Source organism: Mustela lutreola, chromosome 3, assembly GCF_030435805.1.
Source record: "Mustela lutreola isolate mMusLut2 chromosome 3, mMusLut2.pri, whole genome shotgun sequence".
Lineage (NCBI taxonomy): Eukaryota > Metazoa > Chordata > Mammalia > Carnivora > Mustelidae > Mustela > Mustela lutreola.
The window spans coordinates 175,610,867-175,632,024 of record NC_081292.1 but is presented as its reverse complement, the minus strand read 5'-3'; the positions used below and the strand labels follow the sequence as shown (position 1 = coordinate 175,632,024).

Genomic DNA, 21,158 nt, shown 5'->3' with positions numbered 1-21,158 from the left:
TATAAGCAGACGGGTCACTAAGTGTCCCTGGTTGGCGGTGACATGACATCCTCACTGTTCTGGAACAGCTGATAGCAGAGTGTGGGATGCACTGATAGCAAGAGTTGGGGGCAGGGAGCTGGCGAGATGATTTTCTTTCATTTATCCTTTGTCTCATTTAACAAAGACTTAGCTGGGGCTTGCTTGAATCGCCAAGTTTAGATGCTACTTTAAGAGAAATGGAACCAATTTAATGCCCCAGCTCATCTTTCAGGCTAGAAGTTTATAGTTTAGTTTCTTTTCGCTGAGTGACGGAAAGGTGCACATGAAGACAACCTCAGGGAAACGAGTGTGGACAACCCAGTGTCTCTGCTCTGCTGGGTTTCTCGTGCTCTTTGCCTCACTTGTCAGTGGTGGGTAAAAACGCAGCCGTCTGCTCTGCTCCACGGATAGCTGATGGGCCTCACAGTGGCTGGATAATTCAAGATGTAATTCAGAGAAAACTAGTTTCATATATGTTTTGGGATAAGAGCCACAGAGAAAAACTGGAAGAACCAGAGTGGGTTGTCTTGACCAAAGGCTTCCAGGGCTCTGAAGGAGCCAGCCTGCTTCTCTTGGTCAAGCAAGGAGATTACATCTTAAATACATGGTGGTTGTTAGTTGTTGTACCTTTCTTTCTTTTTTTCTTTTTTTAAGGTAGGAAACGTTCTTTGGACAGAGTTAAATGCTGCTCAGCATAAAGGACGTGCTGCGGAATAAAGCCTGTAGACTGTGACAAATTAACATACCCTGGACTAATGTGAATACAGATTGTAGCTACTCAGAGGCAGAACAAACACTCACAAAGGGTCTCCTTCTCTCCTAGGACTTCCTTTGCTGGGCATCTGGCCGGGATTCTTGTTGGACTGATGTACACTCATGGGCCTCTGAAGAAAATCATGAAAAAATGTGCAGGTACCAAACAAAAAACCTTTGGCCTGACAACACATTGGAAGTTCATCTTAATTTTAACGGAAACAGGGGCAATCCCAGGTTTCCCTGTGGTTCCTCTTAGGAATTCACTCATAGGCTCTTTTTAAACCAAGAGCAAAACAGCTGGTGCTGTTCCTAACACTGCGCCAAAGAAGGGGTGGCAGACCCAAACTGTAAACCCGAAGCTTTCTTAGGAGACATAGCAGAATGTTTCCCTTCAGCAGTAACGGTACTCACAGAACACTGAGATTTTCTTGAAAATGCAGAGAACTTAAGTGGGTTTAAAATAATGTGTTCTTGGGTCACCTGGGTGGCTCAGTGGGTTAAGCCTCTGCCTTCCACTCAGGTCATGATCTCAGGGTCCCGAGATCGAGCCCCGCATCGGGCTCTCTGCTCGGCGGGGAGCCTGCTTGCTTCTCTCACTCTCTCTGCCTGCCTCTCTGTCTACTTGTGATCTCTGTCAAATAAATAAATAAAATCTTTTAATAAATAAATAAAATAATGCATTCTTCTGTGGCATTCCACGGATTAATGTATGTGCAAGGCAGAGGTAAAAAAGAAAAGGAAATCTGAACTGAAGTCAAGGCCAGGATTTGAAAGAAGTCCGAGTGAGCGTTAGGTTCCTGGAGGGCAAGATGCATATCCGAGTCTGCTGTCCTTGAAGCAGGGCTCCCGCTTTTACAAGTTTTGCTGTTGGTTGTTTGGTGTTTTGTTTGGCTTTTTTCCCTCTCAAACTGATGCTCAATGAAAATACTTTATTTAGAAATACATGAATTTTTTTTAGCCCTCTTAATTTAAAATGCTATACTGGCTTTGACTTATAGGAAAGCTATTTTGCAAACACTTGTTTTATAGACCATATGAGTTCCAATATTTCATCTTTTATTCATGGGAAATCTTCTGAGACTATTTTACCTTTCCTTGAACCATAAATAATTTGTTTGAACAGTTTGTGCCGATGACTGGTATTCTTGAGAACCATATAATATTCATGATATTAGAAAGCTTTCTAGGCACTGTGCTGCCGTCTTTATTAGTGGCTGTGTTCACTTTCAGATGATTTTTACAGGCTGTGTTGCATCTAAACACATTCCCATTTTCCTGCGTTTGCTTATTACTGCGTTTTCAACGTGTGTGTTTGGAGGAGGCAGCGGGAACTGCATTTATTGAAAATGTCCAGTCCCATTATATTTTTGATACAACTTAATTATGGAAATCTAGTAATGAGCTTTGTTGCCCAAATGCTCACAGTATGAATAAAGGAAAAGAAATGATTCTTGGGAGTTTAATGTTTTCTTTCATTTTCTATGTTTGTATGAAGTTGAAGTGGTTTGTAAAGCTTTTGCAGACATTTTACCAGAATTTAGGAAAGTATTTTGATTTTAAAGAGGATTTTTCCCCACAATTATACCATTTACACTCTTAGCTTTCCTCCTAAAACCTTGCCTGTCTTCTGTGGAGACTTACTTTTTACACCATGTCATTTTCAAAGTAATCCAATAGAAAATTAGATGTGAGAAGTTGAAACAAACACTCACTGCTATTTACAAATATCTTGCAATCTCTCTGCTTGCCGTCCCCTTCCCTAGCCGCCACCCCCCCCCCCCGCCCCCGGAAGCTGGAGAAAGTTCTAGAGTGACCTGAGAGTTGAGGTGACACAGGAACCCTGTGGAAAAGAGCTAAGTGTATGAAGCTGCTGTCTGACAGGTGCTGGAGAGAAACAGCATCACACAAGAGGGTGTGCCTCTTGCTCTCCACTGTCAGTCTCTCCCTTCAGGGCTGAATTGACCTTTGGTCCTACTGCCCTTTTAGGGATGGAGGAAGACCAGTAAGAACCAAGGCTCCCCTAGCAGTCTTGCTGGGGGCAAGTCCTCTGGATAGCCAGAGCATCTCTCCTGGGACAGGGGCCTTCAAGGCCCTCAGTACCTCGAAAGGCAAAGACACTCTTAAGTCAACAGGAACCTCTTAGGCACTGCAGAAAGAATTGAAGGGTTTCAAGGTTCCCCACATTCTGTTCCCATAGGGCTCGCCCCAAACAAAAGGGAGTTTATTTTAACAGTTGTTTAGAAATCATTTGAAATGACCTTGGGTTTGTTTTAAAGAACCTCCTAATTGTTGGAAGGATCATCAGTTACTTTTGGTGTTTAGGGCCATTGGTTGATGGGTCTGTTTTTATGCCAGTACCATGCTGTTGGATTACTAAGGTTTTGTAATACAGATTGAGGTAGGGAAGAGTTAGCGTGGCTGCTATCAGCAGGAGAAGAGATAACAAGCATTGGTAAGGTTTTGGAGAAAAGGAAACCCTTGTGTACTGTTGGTGAGAATGTAAATTGATACAGCCCTTGTGGGACATAGTATGGAGGTTCCTCAAAGAATTAGAATTACCTTATGAAACAGCAGTCCCACTTCTGAGTATATATCTAAAGGGAAATGAAATCAGTGTCTCAAGATGTTCACACTCTCATGTTTGTTATAACATTATTCACAATAGTCCAGAGATATGAAAGTCCATCAGATAAATGAATAAAGAAGATGTGGAGAGTGTGTGTGTGTGCATGTGCATTTGTGTGTGTGTGTGTATAGTGGACTTATTCGGCTATAAAAATGAAAGAAATCCTATTGTTTGTGACAAAATGGATGAAGCCAGAAAACATCATGCTAAGTGAAATAAGTCATAGAAAGACAGATACCATATGATCTCACTTAAATATGGAATCTAAAAAAGGTGAGCTCATGGAATCAGTATAACAGTGGTTGCCAGGGCCGGGGACATAGGAGAGATGGGGAGATGTTGGTCAAAGGGTACAAACTTCTAGTTATAAGATGAATAAATTATGGGGCTCTAATATACAGTGTGGTGACTACAGTTAATAATATGGTCTTGTATACTTGAAATTTACTGGGAATAGATCTTATGTTTACATGTGCACAGTATGGTAACTATGTGAGGTAATAAGTGTATTAATTAACTTGATTGCTGTAATCATTTCATATGTATGTGTATATCACATCATTGTGTGATATAATTTAAGAATTATATCACACTTTAAGATGTTTAAGAATTTTAAGAAAATTTGTGTTACACAACCTGAATGCATGCAATTTTTTATTTGTCAGGCAGACCTCAGTAAAGCTGGAGTGGGGAATTTCTTACGGCCACAGTTAAATGTTTGTTTCCCTTCATGTAGGCATTTTTTCTTCCAATATGCATTATCCCGGACAGCAGTACCACGTTAATAATTCAGGTAAGTACTTTGTTTCGCTTAATACATTTTATCTTCAAAAATCAGAGTGTTTGCCACCATCGAACTGCTGAGGGGTAATCCAGGTATGGTGTCTCAGGTCCTCTGCACGTGTGTACTTGGGTCACTAACATGCCTGAAAGCTAGAGGGAGCCAGAGCCCAGGAAGCGTATTTGGGTGACCTGGTAGAGAGGCCAAGGAAGGAGGGAACACTGGCCTGCAAATACTGATGATTGGAATGAGCTCTCTCAGACATGATAAGATTCAGACTAGACCCAGGCCCCTTGCTTCCCAGTCTGCAAGCCCAGACTGTCTGCTGAGTGCTGGAAGTCAGGTTTTCATCTACGATTCTCTGCATTCCACCCCACCTACACATTCAGGAAGAATCAACGCCTAACCTCTGAGGCTAAGATAGGCATTCCTCTGGTAGTTAATACCATGTGACTTAAAGAAGACAACGTATTTTTTTCTAGATGTCCTTGAAAATATGTTGAAGGGGCTTCCTGTCCAAGCATCTGCCCTGTTTTAGACGAAGGCCCTTAACATGCTGGGGAGGCTGCCTGGCAGTTCCCAGGGTCAGTTCCAGCAGACACGTGTTAGAGAACCCATAGGCTATGGAAGTCTGGATGTCTTTTATAGTCATTCCACTGGAGAACTGTTGGAGCCCTCTGGTGCTTTCTTTTAAGTCCTTTAAGGTGGGTCTAAAGTAACTTTTATTCTAGGGTTAATTCTGTGCTACTACTGAGGTATTACTTTTCTGGGATCTCTCCTGAATGGTGTTTGGTCAGCAAGGGCTCTCTGTTCTGGTTGGTTCTAAAGCTAAGATATCCCAGCCCTGCCTGAGCTCCTGGAATCATTCAACTTGTAGCTCTTCATCATTCTTTGCCCTGGTCCCATAGCATTTCACTCACACATGCTTGGCTTAATAATTCAGCAAAATCTCCAGGCGACCCATGCAGATTTTCTGAAGGTCTTAGTTTTCTCCTTTGCTATTCTCTGTCCTGCAAATTTCAGCTCTGCTCTCAGAGCCTGTTGCACCTGCTTGTGTCCCCTGTGCCTACACCATAGTCAAGAAAGTACTTGAAAGGACAAGTACTTGAAGTACAAGAAAATACCTCCAGACCCCTTTTCCTTTCTCTCAAGGTTCAGAATCTTGCATTGCCTGTGACACAATGTCTGAAAACATTCGTTTCCTATCTGTTCTCCAGTTTTCTACCTGGCTATGGCGTAAGAGCTAGTCCAGTCCCAGTTACTCCTTCTGGCAGAAGTCCAGTTGCATAGCATGAGCGCGACACACGCAGTGTTCAGCCCGAGAGGGAGGAGAGGAGGGTGGCAGTTCCTGGAGGTTATTCAGAGGAAGTGGAGGGCAAGGTCTTGAATGAATCAGTAGAAGTCAAGGGAAGCAGTGGGGGAGGAAAGGGCTTTTCAGGCTTTTATTAAAGGGCCTGTAGGAGATTATCCAGAATGTGCGGGAGTGCCACTGAAGGGTTTAATCAGTGGAGTGATACTACTGGAGTTACATTCAAACTCTGTTTTTGATGTAGTTATAAAGGCTTGGATCATGATTATTAACCCTGGCTATATATATGGAAGGTTTTTATATATATGAGGAGGTTCTTTTTTTTTTTTTTTTTTTTTTTAAATATATCCATAGCTTGAATTCATCCCAGACCAATTAAATCAGAATGAAGATAGAGACAGGGACTTGGGCTTTTTTTTTTTTTTTTTCCCCTAAAGCTTCCCAGGTAATTTTAATGAGATCAAGAACAAAAATCATAGGCCTAGATGATGGGGTTTAACGAGACTTGGGGGCCACAGAAGTGAGTACTGTTGATGCCTCAAGAAAAGCCGCACTTCGAGGCTTTTGCCTCTGCTACTTTGGATGATGAAAACACTAGAAACGTTATCTGGGTGCAGGAGAGGAACAGTTGCTGGACAACGCCAGCTCACCTAGAGAGAAGGGTAATGATTAGTTATTGACGAAGCTTTAAATATACTCATTTGGAAGAGCATCTGTTCCTTTTGGTTGTCAGTCCTGGACACCAGCTTACACTGACTTAAGTGTAAATCTATGTGACTAGGAAGAGGTGGGTTGGACAGGAAGACCATACTGGTTCTCTCTCCCATTGTGATTTCCCACTTTTTACTCACTTGATTCTCTCCACTCCTCATGGAATAGGGCCCCTAACACCTGGCAGTTGGTAGAGGATAAAAGACTTCTCGCCTGGTTAATTTCTTAAATCCCTGAAAGTAACAGAAATGTTCCTCTGGACAAAGAGAATAAGAACATACCCATGCACAGACATACCTTAACCTGTCGTAGATTCCCCAGTCCTAACGTCTTGTGTGATCTCTGCGAAACCGAAGTTTGGAAATGTGAAATCATTTGGCTAATGTCACACAAATAGTGATAAAACTGGGACTGAAAATGCAACTCACTGATTCCTAGCCTCTTCTTTTTCTGTATTAAGGGATCGGAGATGGCCGTTCTCCTGATTTATCCTTACAAAATAGGGCAGTTCCCCTTATCATCTCCCCCCCCCCCAACTTTTTTGGCATTTATTTAAAAAAAAAAAAGGGAAAAGGGAAAACCTCCTTTCCTGCTTCATATGGAAGAGGCATAAGCCTACCAGACACAGACCACAGGATGAAAGGCCAAAATAAAAACCCCTTTTACCTTTCTCTCTTAGCCCCTGTAAGATTACAGTATGGATATTCCTTCCTCCGAAGTGACTGGATTTCTTCAAAAGCAGAGCTGTGTAAGGGCCGGGTGACCGTGCTAATGGTCATCTAGGGAACTTGTATGAGAGCCTATGGATCTCTTACAAGTAATGATTTATTCTTAATATGGCCGTCCTTAGCTGGAAGAGTCTTTATAGGTCAAAGAACCTCATGAATGTTTAAAAAGCTGTTACCAATTTTTCTAATCTTAGTGGTGTTTCTTAATCTCTTTTGCCATGAAATCCTGGTATGTGTATAAGGAACAGATGGAGTAGTTAATAGAATAATGATAACCAGAATTTCTTTTACTACAGAGCCAAAATATATAGCTACAAAAGAATATTAAACTGCTATTCATCACAGGATATAATTTAAACTTATTTATCTTAAGTGTTTGATTGTTGGGTTTTCCAGCCGTGTTTATTATGAAGATTTAAAAATATCTGATTGAGACAGCAGAACAGCTGAAGACGTTTTTTTGTCCTAGGAGACCTGCTCTTATTATAATAGATATTGGTAGGAGTTTTGGTCTTCTTGATGATTTATGACTGATGATATAGAATGTTTAGCCACACTAGTCTTTTGGACTTAACACACTGAAGCTTTCCCTTTTATCCCCCCTATGTTTTGTCTGACAAGTACCAAATTAGGTTTTATAATATTCAGATGTTTAGAGTTGTAGACCTTGTTTCATTAAGGCTGTGCTGGGTTTTTGTTTTGTTTTTTTTTTTTTAATAAGGGAAATGTTTTTCTGTGTCCAGAAAATATTGCCTCAAATTGTAGCAAATTTACCTGGCAGTTGAAGCTCTGTGGGTGTGTAGTATTTCTGGTATCTGTATAGATGGGTATTCAGAGCTTTGCAGTTATTCTGGGTTTTGAATGAGCTGGTCATTTTTGAGGGTGGATAGGTAGAAGTGCTGCTTAGACCTTCTAGGAAGGATGACTTTCCACGGGGGTTTAAAAGTGGTAATGGGTCATATGGGAAAGTGCCCAATATGCTTTTTTGTGTAGCAATAAAATAATTGTCACTCTTAGGGAATTGGGCAGCCTCTCTGTTCAGGGATTGCTGAAGCATACCATGGTATTTAGCGACTTATCCGTAAGTATTCTGTTATGTTTCGGAATGGGTGCCCCTTTCTTTTGTTCTTTGTGAAGTACACATAATGATTGTATTTTACCCATTTGCCCTTATATGAAAGGTTTATTGTTGTTGTTGTTTTGGTGGGAAATCTAGAAAACAATATTTGTAGCAATGTCATGTTCTTTACTCTTAGGACATAAAACTTGCTGGTAGGTGTTCCCCAACATAACAGTGGGAGCTAAATGTTTTTTTTTTTCATGGTTTGTTGAGTAAGAGACCAATTTGAGGAAGGTGGTCTATTTTTAAATTTGAATCCAGATCCAACTTCAGTCCTATACTATTGCGAGGATTTTAGAAATTTACTTATATCCTTTACCTGTTCTAAATATCATGATGTTAATATTCTAACATGGGGGAAACAGGAGAGAGAATGTGAAAGTTTGCTTATTGGAGGTATTTAGTAAATTCCCACCAAGTTTTTGCTACTTTAGGAGCAAGGCTTTTCAGAATCAGTCCCCCAAATCCTGAACAATTTTATTTAATGTTTATTTAAATCATTCACTTTGTGACTGTCAAGGACATTGTAAAATATTACCAAGAAGGAAGGGTGTTGTAATAATCAGTAAAAACTGGGCTCTGAATAGACTGCTGTTGAAAGAAGATGTGCAAATGACCAATAAACGTATGAGAAGATGCTCAATATCATTAGTCATCCAAACCATAATGAGATTCCACTTAAACCTACTAAGGTGGCTGTAATTACAAAGGTAGTAAATGGAGAAATCTGAACCCATTACCGTAGCTTTGTGGAAATGTACAATGGTACAACTTTGGAAAACATTCTGGCAGTTCCAAATGGCTAAACAAAGAAGTTCCCTATGACCCAGGAAACCCACTCATGGGTATGGACCCAAGAGAAATGAAACACATGTCCATATAAAAACTTGTCCATGAAGGTTTATAGCAGTGTTATTCCCAAGAGTCAAAAGGTCGAAATAACCCCAAATGTCTGTCAATTGATGGATGTGATATAATCATGCCTGGAATATTATTTGGCCACAAAAAGGAATGAAGTACTGATTCATGCTACAACATGGACCAACCTTAAAAATATTATGCAAAATGAAATAAGCCAGACACAAAACACCACATGTTCTATGATTCCATTTCTGTAATTGTCCAGAATAGGCATAGCTATAGAGACAGAAAGTAGATGAGTGGTTACTTAGGGCTGGGAGGGATGGGGCATGATAGCTAAATGGTATCGTTTTCTTTTTGGGGGTGATGAAAATGTTCCAACACTGATTGTGGTGATGGCAGATCTCTATAAATATATATGAAAAGCCATTGAGCTGTACACTTTAAAATGGTGGATTAAATAGTATGTCAGTTGTATCTCATTAAGGCCACTATAAAACATAATCAATAGACACATATAACGTGACAAATACTGTGTAAATGTATATAGTTACATTAGATTATCAGCTGAAACTAGATCAGTGTGTTTTATTATCATTTCATTGTTTATATGAAAATACTTTTGGGGTGCCTGAAGATTTTTAATGGAAATAGTTAAACTGTTTCCTTTTTAATCTTGCATTTATTTATAACCAGCACAAAGTAAACTTTAAAATAGCCTCAGGACCAATTATCAAATATTCTGAATATGAAATCTTAACTAACCAGATTCTGCCCTACAGTGTTCCTTTTTTTTTTTGGCTTGATTGTGTGTGTGTGTGTGTGTGTGTGTGTGGTTTTTTCCCCCTGTAGTCTTAAAGAAATAAGAAATTTAAACTCAGGTGTGCACTCAGTTGATGATATGGAGACCTATGACACAGGACTCAAAGTAAAGGGTAGGAATGTTCATCAACAACAAAAAGCACATTAATTAAACATTTGCAGACTCATCCCCAAAGGGTATGATAATGAAGGAAAGAAAGAGTAAAGTTAAGCAGACTCTTACAACTCTTTCATTACACGAAAATTAGATTGGTAATCTTTTGGGGGGAAAATTCTCTTCCAAACAAATTACATTAAAGTGGGCAATTAAAGAAGATATAAGGAATAAACTCAAACCAACTTAAAAAGATTGATGAAAACACCTTGCAAAAGTGAACTCTGCTCTGTAATTGACCGTCATTAATGGGATATGTAAGTCTGATATTTAAAGCAGTCTTTAATGAGCAGGTTGTTTCTTCTCTCATTTTATCTAGCAACCAATTTCTTGAAAGTGCTGTTAATAGAAACTGTGTTCTTTGACATAAAATTGTAATTATAGAGACATCGCCTTGTATATCAATGTAATTACTACTGTCCAAAGCATCACACCCAGCACAGAAATCCCGTGGTCTCTGCATTAAATGTTAGTCTGCCTTTCATTGTGTGCATCCGCAAGACAGGAAGGCTTTATCAACTCTCATTTCAACCATTGCCTTCACTCCAGTTAGGACTTCACAGGGAAGTCACTCCAAGTGTTGTATAGCTCTGAGTCCACTCCAGATGAAAATAGCTCATACCAGCCCTCTCCGGTACCCCCCGGACTTTGTAAATTCAGATCTTGTTCCTCTTCAGCATGTAAGGACTCACACACGCATGTGCAGTTTCATGCTGGGCGCTGTGGGTACAACAGTAATGAGACTGTAACTGCCCATGCTCATGGAGGACTTTTCAGTTTGTCATCTTTCCTTAGTTTGAGGGTTATTACTGTACTCAAAATGATCATATAGATTATTGTCTTTGCTTACAAATAGGAAGAATGGAAAGAGTGGTACGTGGCCGTGTTCTATAACCTTTTTCTTGTGCCTGTAGGCTACTCCAGATATCAGGATTCTTACCAGTATGGATGGGCAGCCTACTCTGAAGAAATATCCAGGAACTATGATGCTTACAAAACTATAACCTTTTTCTTGTGCCTGTAGGCTACTCCAGATATCAGGATTCTTACCAGTATGGATGGGCAGCCTACTCTGAAGAAACACCCAGGAACTATGATGCCTACACAGCAGGACTGAGTGAGGAGGAACAACTGGAGAGAGCATTAAGAGCCAGCCTCTGGGACCGAGGTAGGAATGTTGCGCCCTTCACTTAATTTAAAGCATACCTCACATGGTGAGATGGTCTGAAAAAAGGACTATTTGTAGCAAATTAAACTTGAAATAGTTTATAAAAAGGATATGTAGATGAAAAAAAATGTGTGCAGATTGTGATTACCGAGAATGGGGTGTGATACCATATTCCCAGCAACCTAAGCTAGTAAGGTGCCAGACTATGTAGGTATTGTTAAAGTTGGTCTTTTTATAGGCCCGCGGCGCTCCTCAGTGCCTTGGTGTTACAGTTAAGAAACCTAAAAAAGACTGAGGGATGTGAAAAAAGGTTTACTTTGGATTTCATATCTACAAAGCAGGCTGTATGTCACTGTATATATCAAAGTGTCACCCACAGACCTTCCCCAAAGTCATTTGGACAGCTTGGTAAGAATTCAAATTTAGGGTTCTACTCCAGACCTGCTGAACCAATCTCTTTGGGGGCAGATCTTAAGAATTTGTATTTTCAACAGGCCTTCCAGAAGATTCTTTTATGGATTGATGTATGAAAACCACTGCATTTATCATGCCACTTTTGTGTGGGTTTGACTTGCTACTGTTATTATAGTGACAAAAAAACATCTGTTCATTCAGTAAGCATTTACGAAAGTCTTGACTATGTTTTGCGGTCTGCGTTGGGTACCCTAGGGAATACAGAGAGGTAAAAGATGTACTCTCCCTTGAAAAGTTCACAGTCTCAGGTAGAGGAGATGCCTGCGAGAGGCCACAAGGGACAGATGACCATAGTATCAGGTGCTCGGGTGAGAGTGCTCAGCTAAGAGAGGCTCAGGCTAAGTGCTAGATGCAGGCAGGAGGGGCGAGCTCTCCCTTCACTAGGCCTGCCAGACTCTCACAGAGGACTGGGACCTTCAGGAATGTGTCAGATTTACAGAGATGTGGGCAGGAGTCAGTACCACACAGACAGGGAAGTAAGGGGGCCGTCAGCCAGCCCCCATTTTGGAACAGGGCCTTAAGAGAAGAAGGGGAAGAAGAGTGGAAAGCGAGGCTACAGCCTGATCACAGAGGTCATAGAATCAAGGAGGCCAGGTGGAGAAGGGACCCGCTAAGTGCTGGAAGTGCCAGTGGAGTCCTGTGTGTGGTTGTGACATGATCAGAGCTGTGCTTTAGGAGTCTGGTGTCGGTCATTCCACAAACAAGGATTGGGCACCTATCTGGGGTCCCGGGCATGGCGCTAGATGCTAGGGATGAGTGCATTATGACCACGAGGCTTCCCACTTTGAAGAACACAGTCAACACCAGCAGCGTGCATGGAGGTAGCATGATGGCGGCCGTCTGAACAAGAAACCAAAGTCCAAATGAAGGGGGGTGGGGGGAGGGCCGGGGAATGGAGCGGAAGAGAGAAGTCAGTATTCCTTTGGTAATGAGTATCAGACTTGTGTGCAAGTCATCTGTTACTGTCTAACACATCACCCTGACATGGCTAAAACCAATAAACATTTCTTCTTGCTCTTGAGCATATCTGGCAGCTGACCAAGCTCACGGGATCTTGGGCTGGCCCTCGTGCTAAGGCGTCTGCAGTGGGTCACTTGGAGCTGGCTGCCTGGGGTGACCCCACTGACTTGCCTGAGTGACTGTCTTTGGAGGCGGTGGTGGAAATGAGGTCACACACCCCACCTGGTCCACCAGGCTGGTGAGGGTCATCTGCCAGGCTTCTGCCCCAGGGTTCCAGGGGAGTAGAAACCAGCAAGGCTTGTGCTAGTGCCCCACCAGTGCCGCTATATTTTGCCACTGCCACAAGTCACCGCCCAGACGCATGGGATTTAGTAACAGACTCCACCTCTTCATGGCAGGAGTTGCAAAGTCGCATTGCAAAGATCATAAATACAAGGAAAGGTAGAGAATTAGGGCCATGCTCATCATCATTTTATTGCATATACTCGATGGTTTAGCCTCTCGATCACAAGCAGCATGCCTTAGCCTTTCTAGAGTTGGGGGTAGGGCCCCAGAGCCTGTACTAAAATAAATTTTCATGGTTTTATTCCTATGCACACAGGAGTTTAATCACCATTAGGCAAGGCAGGAAATCTGGGACAAGTAAGGTTGGAGTGAAGCTACTGATTATGGACTTTGTACCAGACATCGTTTAGGAACACAGACTCACAGTGGGAGAGAATATTTTGAGGTGCTGTGACTATTGTGAATCTTATTATTGTGGTGGGTACAAAACTCTGTATTTGTCAGAACCCACATACCTGTACATCACAAAGATGGAATTTTCCTATCCAGAAATTTTCAAGAGGTAAATAAGAATTGATAAGGTACCTAATGAAATAACTGGTGGTCCTGCAAAGACCATCAAGGACTACAAAAAGCATCACTTAGAAGGTTCCTGAGAGGCAGGACAGTGATGACGTATCATGTCATGGTGGAAATACTAAGAACAAAGGGAGAGATGGAGAGATGGAGAGATTGGGCAGTCAAACACCTGAGTGCCGCTCTCAAGCTCAACGATGTTATCCATGAGGCAGCCTGTTGGGTGTCTCCCAGTATGATGTGGTATGAGGAGCACAGTATCATGTTCTTGCTGTGACATCTTCTCACTACAAGTATTTAACCTAACTCCAAGTCTTCCAGTGTAAGCATCAATATACAGGAGCTGTGTGGGATAGAGGAACAGGCTGAGTAACACCATCGAGAAATAATCAGATAAAACCTGGGATTTCTGCAATTCAATGAGAGTGGTCTCCTGGTTGGGGGGGGCGGTCCATGTCAAAAAGAAAAAAAAAAAACAGGGTGTGGTTTTGTATTAAAAGGAAATAACAAACATAACATGAAAAGCTTGAAAAACTGACTACAAAACCTTTTTTTATAAAACGGGAATTTTGTATTTGGGCTAGATATTAGAAGTTGTTAGGGAAGTAATCAGACTTCTTGGATGTGATAATGGTATTGTGGATAAGTAGCAGAATGGCCCTTATTCTTGCGACGTACACGCTAAAGTGTTTAGAAGCAAAATAATGTGATGTCTGCAACCTGCTTTGGAAGGTCAGCCGAAACGACCCTGTCCTCTCTCTCCCCATCCCTCCACATGTACTGCATTCAAATAAATTTGGAAAACACTGCCAGACTATGAATATAGCAAACTATACCCCATTAAAAACCCAGAATGGCACTGGTATTCTGATGATTCTAATTAGTTCTGCAGTTAGGAGACCAGTTTATTAAATTAATGTTTTCTAAGAGCCTATGGAACTAGTTCCAAGAAAACTGACCTGAGGAGACTTCGTGAAGTGCATTATACAGTAACAGGTAGCAGCAAAGGAATTAGCTTTATAAATTGTTTATATTATTAACTTTAGTTTTATTTTCTTTGAAACACTTTGTGATTTCCTTCTTAACAACAAGAAACCAAAGAGATATTGTTTTAAAAGCCTTAATACTTTTTTGCCTTTGTTTCCCTATGGAGAACAATACTTGGTTTGAGTTTTATTTTATAAAATTCTGACCATATGTACATACTATTTTGTACCTTACTTAGTTTCATTCAGTGTTATGTTGTAATCAGATTTTCCTACCACTGAATGTTTGGAACATACAGATCCTCCATGTATTATCTTCGATTTATACTTAAGTATGTTTTTTGGAGGGGAAAGTATGCTATTTGTAAATAGTAATTTAAAAAAAAGTACATTGAGATTATTTTTTTCCTCTTCTTTAGTCTGTTGACATATGGAATTATTTTGATTTTCAAAGGCATTCCCAGGATAAGGCCCACCTGATTGTGCCAATTTATGGCCCACCATGGTGAAAATGCCCCGTGCCCCCAAAACAGACCTGTATTCTTCTCTGGTTGGGTAGAATATTCCTTATACTTTAATTAGATTGCCTTAGTCTAGCGCACCTGGTCTTCCAGTTCCTTCTGATTATCTACTGTTCTGTTGCATACTGCGTTTTGAATTAAACAAACTGCTCTCAGTAATACCAAAGCATATTGTTGCTGTGGTTACCCTCTGTACACCAAACACTTTCAGAGCCCTCCAGTGTTACCTTGTTTTTTAGGGTGGGGTGGAGGCTGATAGGCTGATGAGGTTTACTCAGTGTCTGCTTGACCTTGGATTTCAGCCCTTCCACGGTGCTGCAGCTTGGGTAGACTCTCCCTCTGCTTCATGCCTCTCTCCTGGGCTACCCTGCTGCTACTTCTCACTCTGGGCTTTGCAGTCAAGGGGCAGGAGGCAAATGAGGTATGCTCTGATTAGGCCTTGATCTTAGTTACTGGATGCCTCACTTGGAGGAGGTGTGGCCTCCAAGGTGTTCCTGGTCCTCCCCGAGGTTTAGAGATCCCTGTTTATTTCCCTTTCTCCTTTCCTAAGCTGCACTGGTTTTCACCATTTCTGTTAGGAAACAGTGGCTTTTGCCTTTCTTCTGGGCACTGGACATTTTTTGTTAACCAGGAAAGAGAAGAAGGATCTGGGCAGCCTATTTTACAAACCTTTCCCGCAAGGGATGCTGTTCTTTCTCCTAGGACTGAACCAGGAAGAACAGAGGATGCTTTCTGGGCATGCTCACCCATCCCTTTTGGGAGGACTCTGCCCACAGGAGGTTCTGAGAAGAGCCTAAAAGTACGTGTGAATTCTCCTCTATCATAGTCCCAGCATACTTTGTGATATATGTTCTCTGAATACATCCTGTGTTCTCTTGCTAGTTCACACTCAGCCTTAGCAATTTGTTCATAGTTTTGGCTAAATTCTTTGTATTAGTGTCCACTGGAGTCTGAACTAGGTGAGCAAGTGCTCTGGTACCTTTTCAGACCTCTGTCTAGTTAGTTGTCCAGGTGTTTGAGCTCCGTGATGGGTTGAGAAAAAGTCATTAATTTGCAGATTGTCTTGCATTTATGTTTATCACAAGAGTGATGCTCTTCCTAGCTTTCTACACCCCAGAGGGAAGCTGGAAACTTTCCTTGTTCTTCATCAGGGTTTGAATCTGTTATTCTTAGTACATTTATTTACTACCTTTTTTTTTTTTTAAGTAAAGAAGATCTTTCCATCATGAAGTAGGTAGAATTGATAGCCCTTTTTAAACAGCCTCGATAAATGCTTTATTTTTTCTCTTTGATTTTCAGTTTTCAGAGTAAGATGTTAGCGTATTAGAGTTATACTGAGATTTACAAGGGCCCACTAATAGAAATTCATTTGGTAGAATGCCAGTCCACCAAGAAACCTCCAGAACCAATTAGTTTCAGACTGTTCTTTAGTTAAATACATTGGAGAAGTGTATTAAAGAATCGAGGTAGCACCTTTTTTAGTTCAGAACTTGCTGTTGTCAATATCCTCACGGTAACTGGCCGTACAGGTCCAGAGGCTCATGCAGGGACTAGTAATACCAAAGTAACCTTTGTAGAAGAAGTCTCAAAATCCCTATGATTTCAAGGAACATGGATGTTTACTACTATCAACAGAAATCTTGTCTTGTTCTGTTGGCAGTCTCCGCTCTTATAAGCAAGTCCAAGAGGCAGCTGATACCACAATAATAGAAAAATTTTGGAAGAGAGCCATCTCTTTCTTTGAGTCAAAAGGCAGATGCCAAGTAGGAACATTAGCTCATTGCATTTTCCTCTCTCCCCTCCCCCACATCCTTCCATGTATAATTTGTGCCTTTTTTTTTTTTTTTAAATAGCCTGCCACCAAGTTCAGCTGGTGGCTGGGTACAAAGCTGTGTCCTTTTCAACTCCTCTCTGCCAGCCTGGAGCATGTGAACTGGTTAAAGCTGGAAATCCTTACTGGCAAGTGGCGTAACTTGTGCTCCTTTTCTTCGACTCTTCTGCAAGGCAAATGGCCACAGTCACACTTTGGCTCTCTCGTGAAAATCGAGCAGATCTGTCATCTCCCCCCCACACACACACTGTACAGTTGGGGTTGCTGGTTAGCCATATGTGAAACTATGGTGGAATATATTACGAAGGTCTTGGCTTCAGAATGAAACTGGTTGCTGCTTTGTCTCTCCGTCTTTGGATGTGAAATTACCAGGGAAGCCATTTTGGAAAAAAAAAATATTTAGGTTCCAAATTAATATCTAGTGCTTTTGTTGTTAACAGATGATTTGACAGGATCTTTGAATCTTGTTTAGAAGCATCATGTGTTTGTAGGGACCAATTGAGACACATTTTAGGTAAAAAAAATAAAAAGAGAGAACTTCTGTACATTTTTCCTTTTACTGAAGCTATAACCAGCGTATGTAAGAGCAGCATTTGTCTTGTTTCTTTATTGTGTGGACATTTTTGAGAAAAATGAAATGCACTGTGTTCATTCTCTTTATCTTTCCTGGCACAGTACAAAGGGAAAACAATGGGAATGTCCGTGGCCTGCGTTCGGTCCTGGCTTATTAATGAACTAGCTTCACTTGAGGTGTGAAAGACTGAATCTAACCAGACCTTTGTTATATTATTATTTCTTCACAAGAAAGATGGATTGGGTACTCTCTTCCTTTCCCATTGTCCTGTGGTAAGGGACTGAGAAGGAGGGGTGTAGCTAGGAAGAGGTGGAGGCACTGGGAACTGTCAGGAATGTTGGGCGTGTGACATGTAGAACTCAGGGCTCACGGACAAAAGAGCGGTCCAGGAATAAAAACTCACACCGCTAATGAGGGCCGATCTCACCCGATCCATACATGGATTAGGACGTGGTATCTTACTCAGTTGTGCCGTTATATGATCCTTCTTTGGCCCAGTGGAGGCAGGCATAATGGGCGTGTTTTTAACATATGCAAATGGCTTAACAATGTTCATGGCTTGCCTGCGGCCTTGCGGAGGTGCTGGAGGCCAGGACAGAGATGTATAGCTAATTCTGTGTGACCACTTCACTTTTTTTTTTTTTTTTTTTTTTAAGTAATTGGGTGTGTTTTCCCCTAGGAAAAGTTTCTATGTAATGAAAAAGTACCATCTGCCAGATTGTCTAAAAGCAGTCCCATTGCAGAACACTTTCTTTGGATTGTGATTCTGACTTGCTAGCCTGTATTGGAGACACTCATTTCAGCGAGGGAAGTTTGATATTCGAGACTGTGTCTAGATGTCAAATTGTGCACATAAAGAAACATAAGTGTATGAGTTCTTAAATCTGTGAAACAACATGTGACTATCCCAGCCAGGGAGAAAAACAATGAAATGAGATGGCCAGAGTTCTGTTTAGGTACCCATTGTAAAGGAGCCAGCTTCTCTTGAGGTCCCAAAGTATTAACCATAGCCTGCTGTTACTGGAATAATAAAATAGCAATAAAGATACATGAAATTTAATCATATTTGGGAACTTGACAGTAACGATTATGCGTGTATTTATAATTTTTCTTCTGCCACCCCCCACAATCACCATTTATTGAAAGCATTATTCAGATGCTAATGAGTAGATTGAACAATAAAAGTATAAACAAAACACTAATGAATTAATTCCACCCACCCATGTTCCCCCCCCCCCCGCCCCCTCCCTCGGCCTCTCATACTTGGAGACTGCTTTTGGACTACCAAATCTTAGCAGTTTCAGAAATACTACCTTGCACGCTCATGCTGCTCTGCTCATCATTCCTTCTGTCACTCAGCAAATCTGCATTTGAGCCTCTCATATGTGTCAGATACTGTTAAGCATTGTAGACTACAGAAAGGAATAACTCCTTTTCCATACTATCAAACCAAAAATATTATTCTTTTTGCTGAACAGTAGATTTAAGTGACTCACTTCACTTCAACTAACCAATATATTAGATTCACAAAAGACAGTAGCTTTTGAAATATTTTTTCAGAGAGCGTGACGGAGAGAGAGAGCCAGTAGGGAGAAAGCCAGGGGAGGGACAGAGAGAATCTTTTTTTTTTTTTTTTTTAAGATTTTATTTATTTATTTGTCAGAGAGAGTGAGCACAGGTAGACAGAGGGGCAGGCAGAGGCAGAGGGAGAAGCAGGCTCCCTGCTGAGCAGGGAGCCCGATGTGGGACTCGATCCCAAGACGCTGGGATCATGACCCGAGCTGAAGACAGCCGCTTAACCAACTGAGCCACCCAAGCGTCCCCAGAGAGAGAATCCTAAACAAGCTCCATGGCCAGCACGGAGCCTGTCCAGGGCTTAGACTCAGCACCCTGAGATCATGCCTGAGCCAGAGTCAAGAGCCGGACACTTAACCAAATGAGCCACCCACATGCCCCTAGTAACTTTCAAAATGAACTGATCACCTTACTTACCTATCTATGAAATATTCAGCAACCAACATTTCCTAAATTACATAGGAATTTTATGGTTTACTATAACAATGATTTGTATACTCAAGTTATCTATACAATTTTTAATCTCAGAAGTAATTGACATGCTTATTCAGTATTTCGTAAAGTCAAATAATTGCAGAAAATTGTTAATTTTAGGCCTGATTCAGAAACGTTTTGTGTCTACAAAAATGTATTCATTTGGAAAAGAGTTATCAAATAGTGCTTTAAAATTACAGTGGATCTCACATTCTTACTAATCAGACAACTGAGGATATGAGGAAGTTCCTAATCCTACATATTTATACTAAAATATAAAACCAAACAGTGTCTTATTTTTTTTTTTGAGCTAAAGGCCCAGACTTTGTTACACAGACTCAGCTGTTGATATTTTCAGTGAGTCGGATTTTATTTTCTTTTTATCTCAGCCTTTCTAATTCTAAGCATTATAATTGCACATCAAAAGCATATATATAACATTTTACGTGACTGTACTGTAATATTCCATCTTCATCTGTGAGCTGAACACCAGTGATGAGTTCGGTGTCTTCAAAGAGCCACATCATTGAACATATTAAGCACATGACTTCAGTTTAAATCTTGGGGCAGGATGTGTTATTGTGATCCTGTGCTTAATTTATTTAAATTACTTTTAAAGTCAGTGACGAAGAATGAGACAACGTCACATCATTTTTCAAATGTAACTGTGATATGCTGGCCCTGAGTGTGACCTTAGAGGTCATCATATCTGATACCTGCTTTCACCCAGTGAGGAAACAGACTCAGAGAAGCCCATCATCATCTATACACATGTCTGTGAACTTGGCCTCAGTTACTGTCAACAATGTCCTGCCCTGGGGATGCACATATGAAGTAGGCAGGTGTGAGATCAGGGAGTCAGGAGCTCCCTACAAGGTGCTAGATTGGACCCACATTTCTAGGGCTCCCATGAGCCACCCTAGAGCCGAACCCCTGCATGAGACCCCAGACTTGACTGCAGACAGGCTTTCAGCTTTCCCTTGCCACCAAGGGCAGAGTCCACATAGCCTTCCAGGGAAGGGGGAGCAGCTCTCATGTTTGTGTGCTAACACCTATTAAGGTGTGTGCTGTCATTGCTGTGTGGTTCTGCTTTTGTTTTGACATTGGAAGGGGCAGCACTCCATTCCTTTTCTGGAAGTTCTACCTGAATTCCAGATGTCCCAAAGTAGATGGTGCTGAGGACCTGAGAGAGGTGGTGGTGGGTACCTGAGCTCATCTATCACCATCTTTTGCGATTTGGGCAGTATTTGTCAATCTAGTTATAAAAAGCAATATATATTCACTGTGGAAAATACAAATAAGAAAAGAAGACAAAAGTAATCCATAACCCCACCACCCAGAGAAAAACCACATAACATTTGAGTTGTATCCTTTCAGCTACCCATAATACGGGTGCCGGGAAGAAAGCACTGCAAATGATTTGGTGAGATTCTTTCCAAGTAGAAAGGAATTAAGTGCCTGTCCATGGTGCTGGGAAGGTTCCCATACCTACACTGTGCTACAAAGGAAGCGTTTGTAATTATCTTCTTACCGATTGTGAAGTGGTGGCACAGAGAAGTCAAATGATTTGCTCAGGGTCACATTCTAAGTGGTGAACACCAGGCAAGGAGGCCAGACTTCTCTGTTCCTAGTTGGGATACTTTGGTATCATCCAACAGAGCCTGTTCAGAAGAAGCCTTTCTAGGCTGCCACTGAGTATTCAGTTACTGTGGCGACTGCGCCATAGAGTCAGGACAGAAACTGAGCCAGAGTTTTGTTTGCGTTCTGGGAGCGGATTGGCTGTTGTGATCTTCCTGAATTCAGAATCCCAGGAACTGAGATGGGTGTGGCAACTCTGGAAGAGTC

The 21,158-nt window shown here is 41.4% G+C and overlaps 1 protein-coding gene across 10 annotated transcripts in view; it reads left to right on the top strand.

Moving 5' to 3' along the window:
• RHBDD1 (rhomboid domain containing 1) overlaps positions 1-21,158 on the top strand; it is a 123,388-nt gene that overhangs the window by 60,900 nt on the left and 41,330 nt on the right. For 7 of the 10 annotated variants that reach the window (XM_059167871.1, XM_059167867.1, XM_059167868.1 and 4 more), the window contains exons 4-6: positions 845-933; positions 4,140-4,196; positions 10,914-11,057. In XM_059167871.1, the coding sequence (XP_059023854.1) occupies positions 845-933; positions 4,140-4,196; positions 10,914-11,057 (290 nt within the window). Of the gene's footprint in view, positions 1-844; positions 934-4,139; positions 4,197-10,913; positions 11,058-15,561; positions 15,659-16,712; positions 17,369-21,158 lie in introns of those variants that run through there. The other 3 variants (XM_059167872.1, XM_059167873.1, XM_059167870.1) reach the window with 3 other exon arrangements.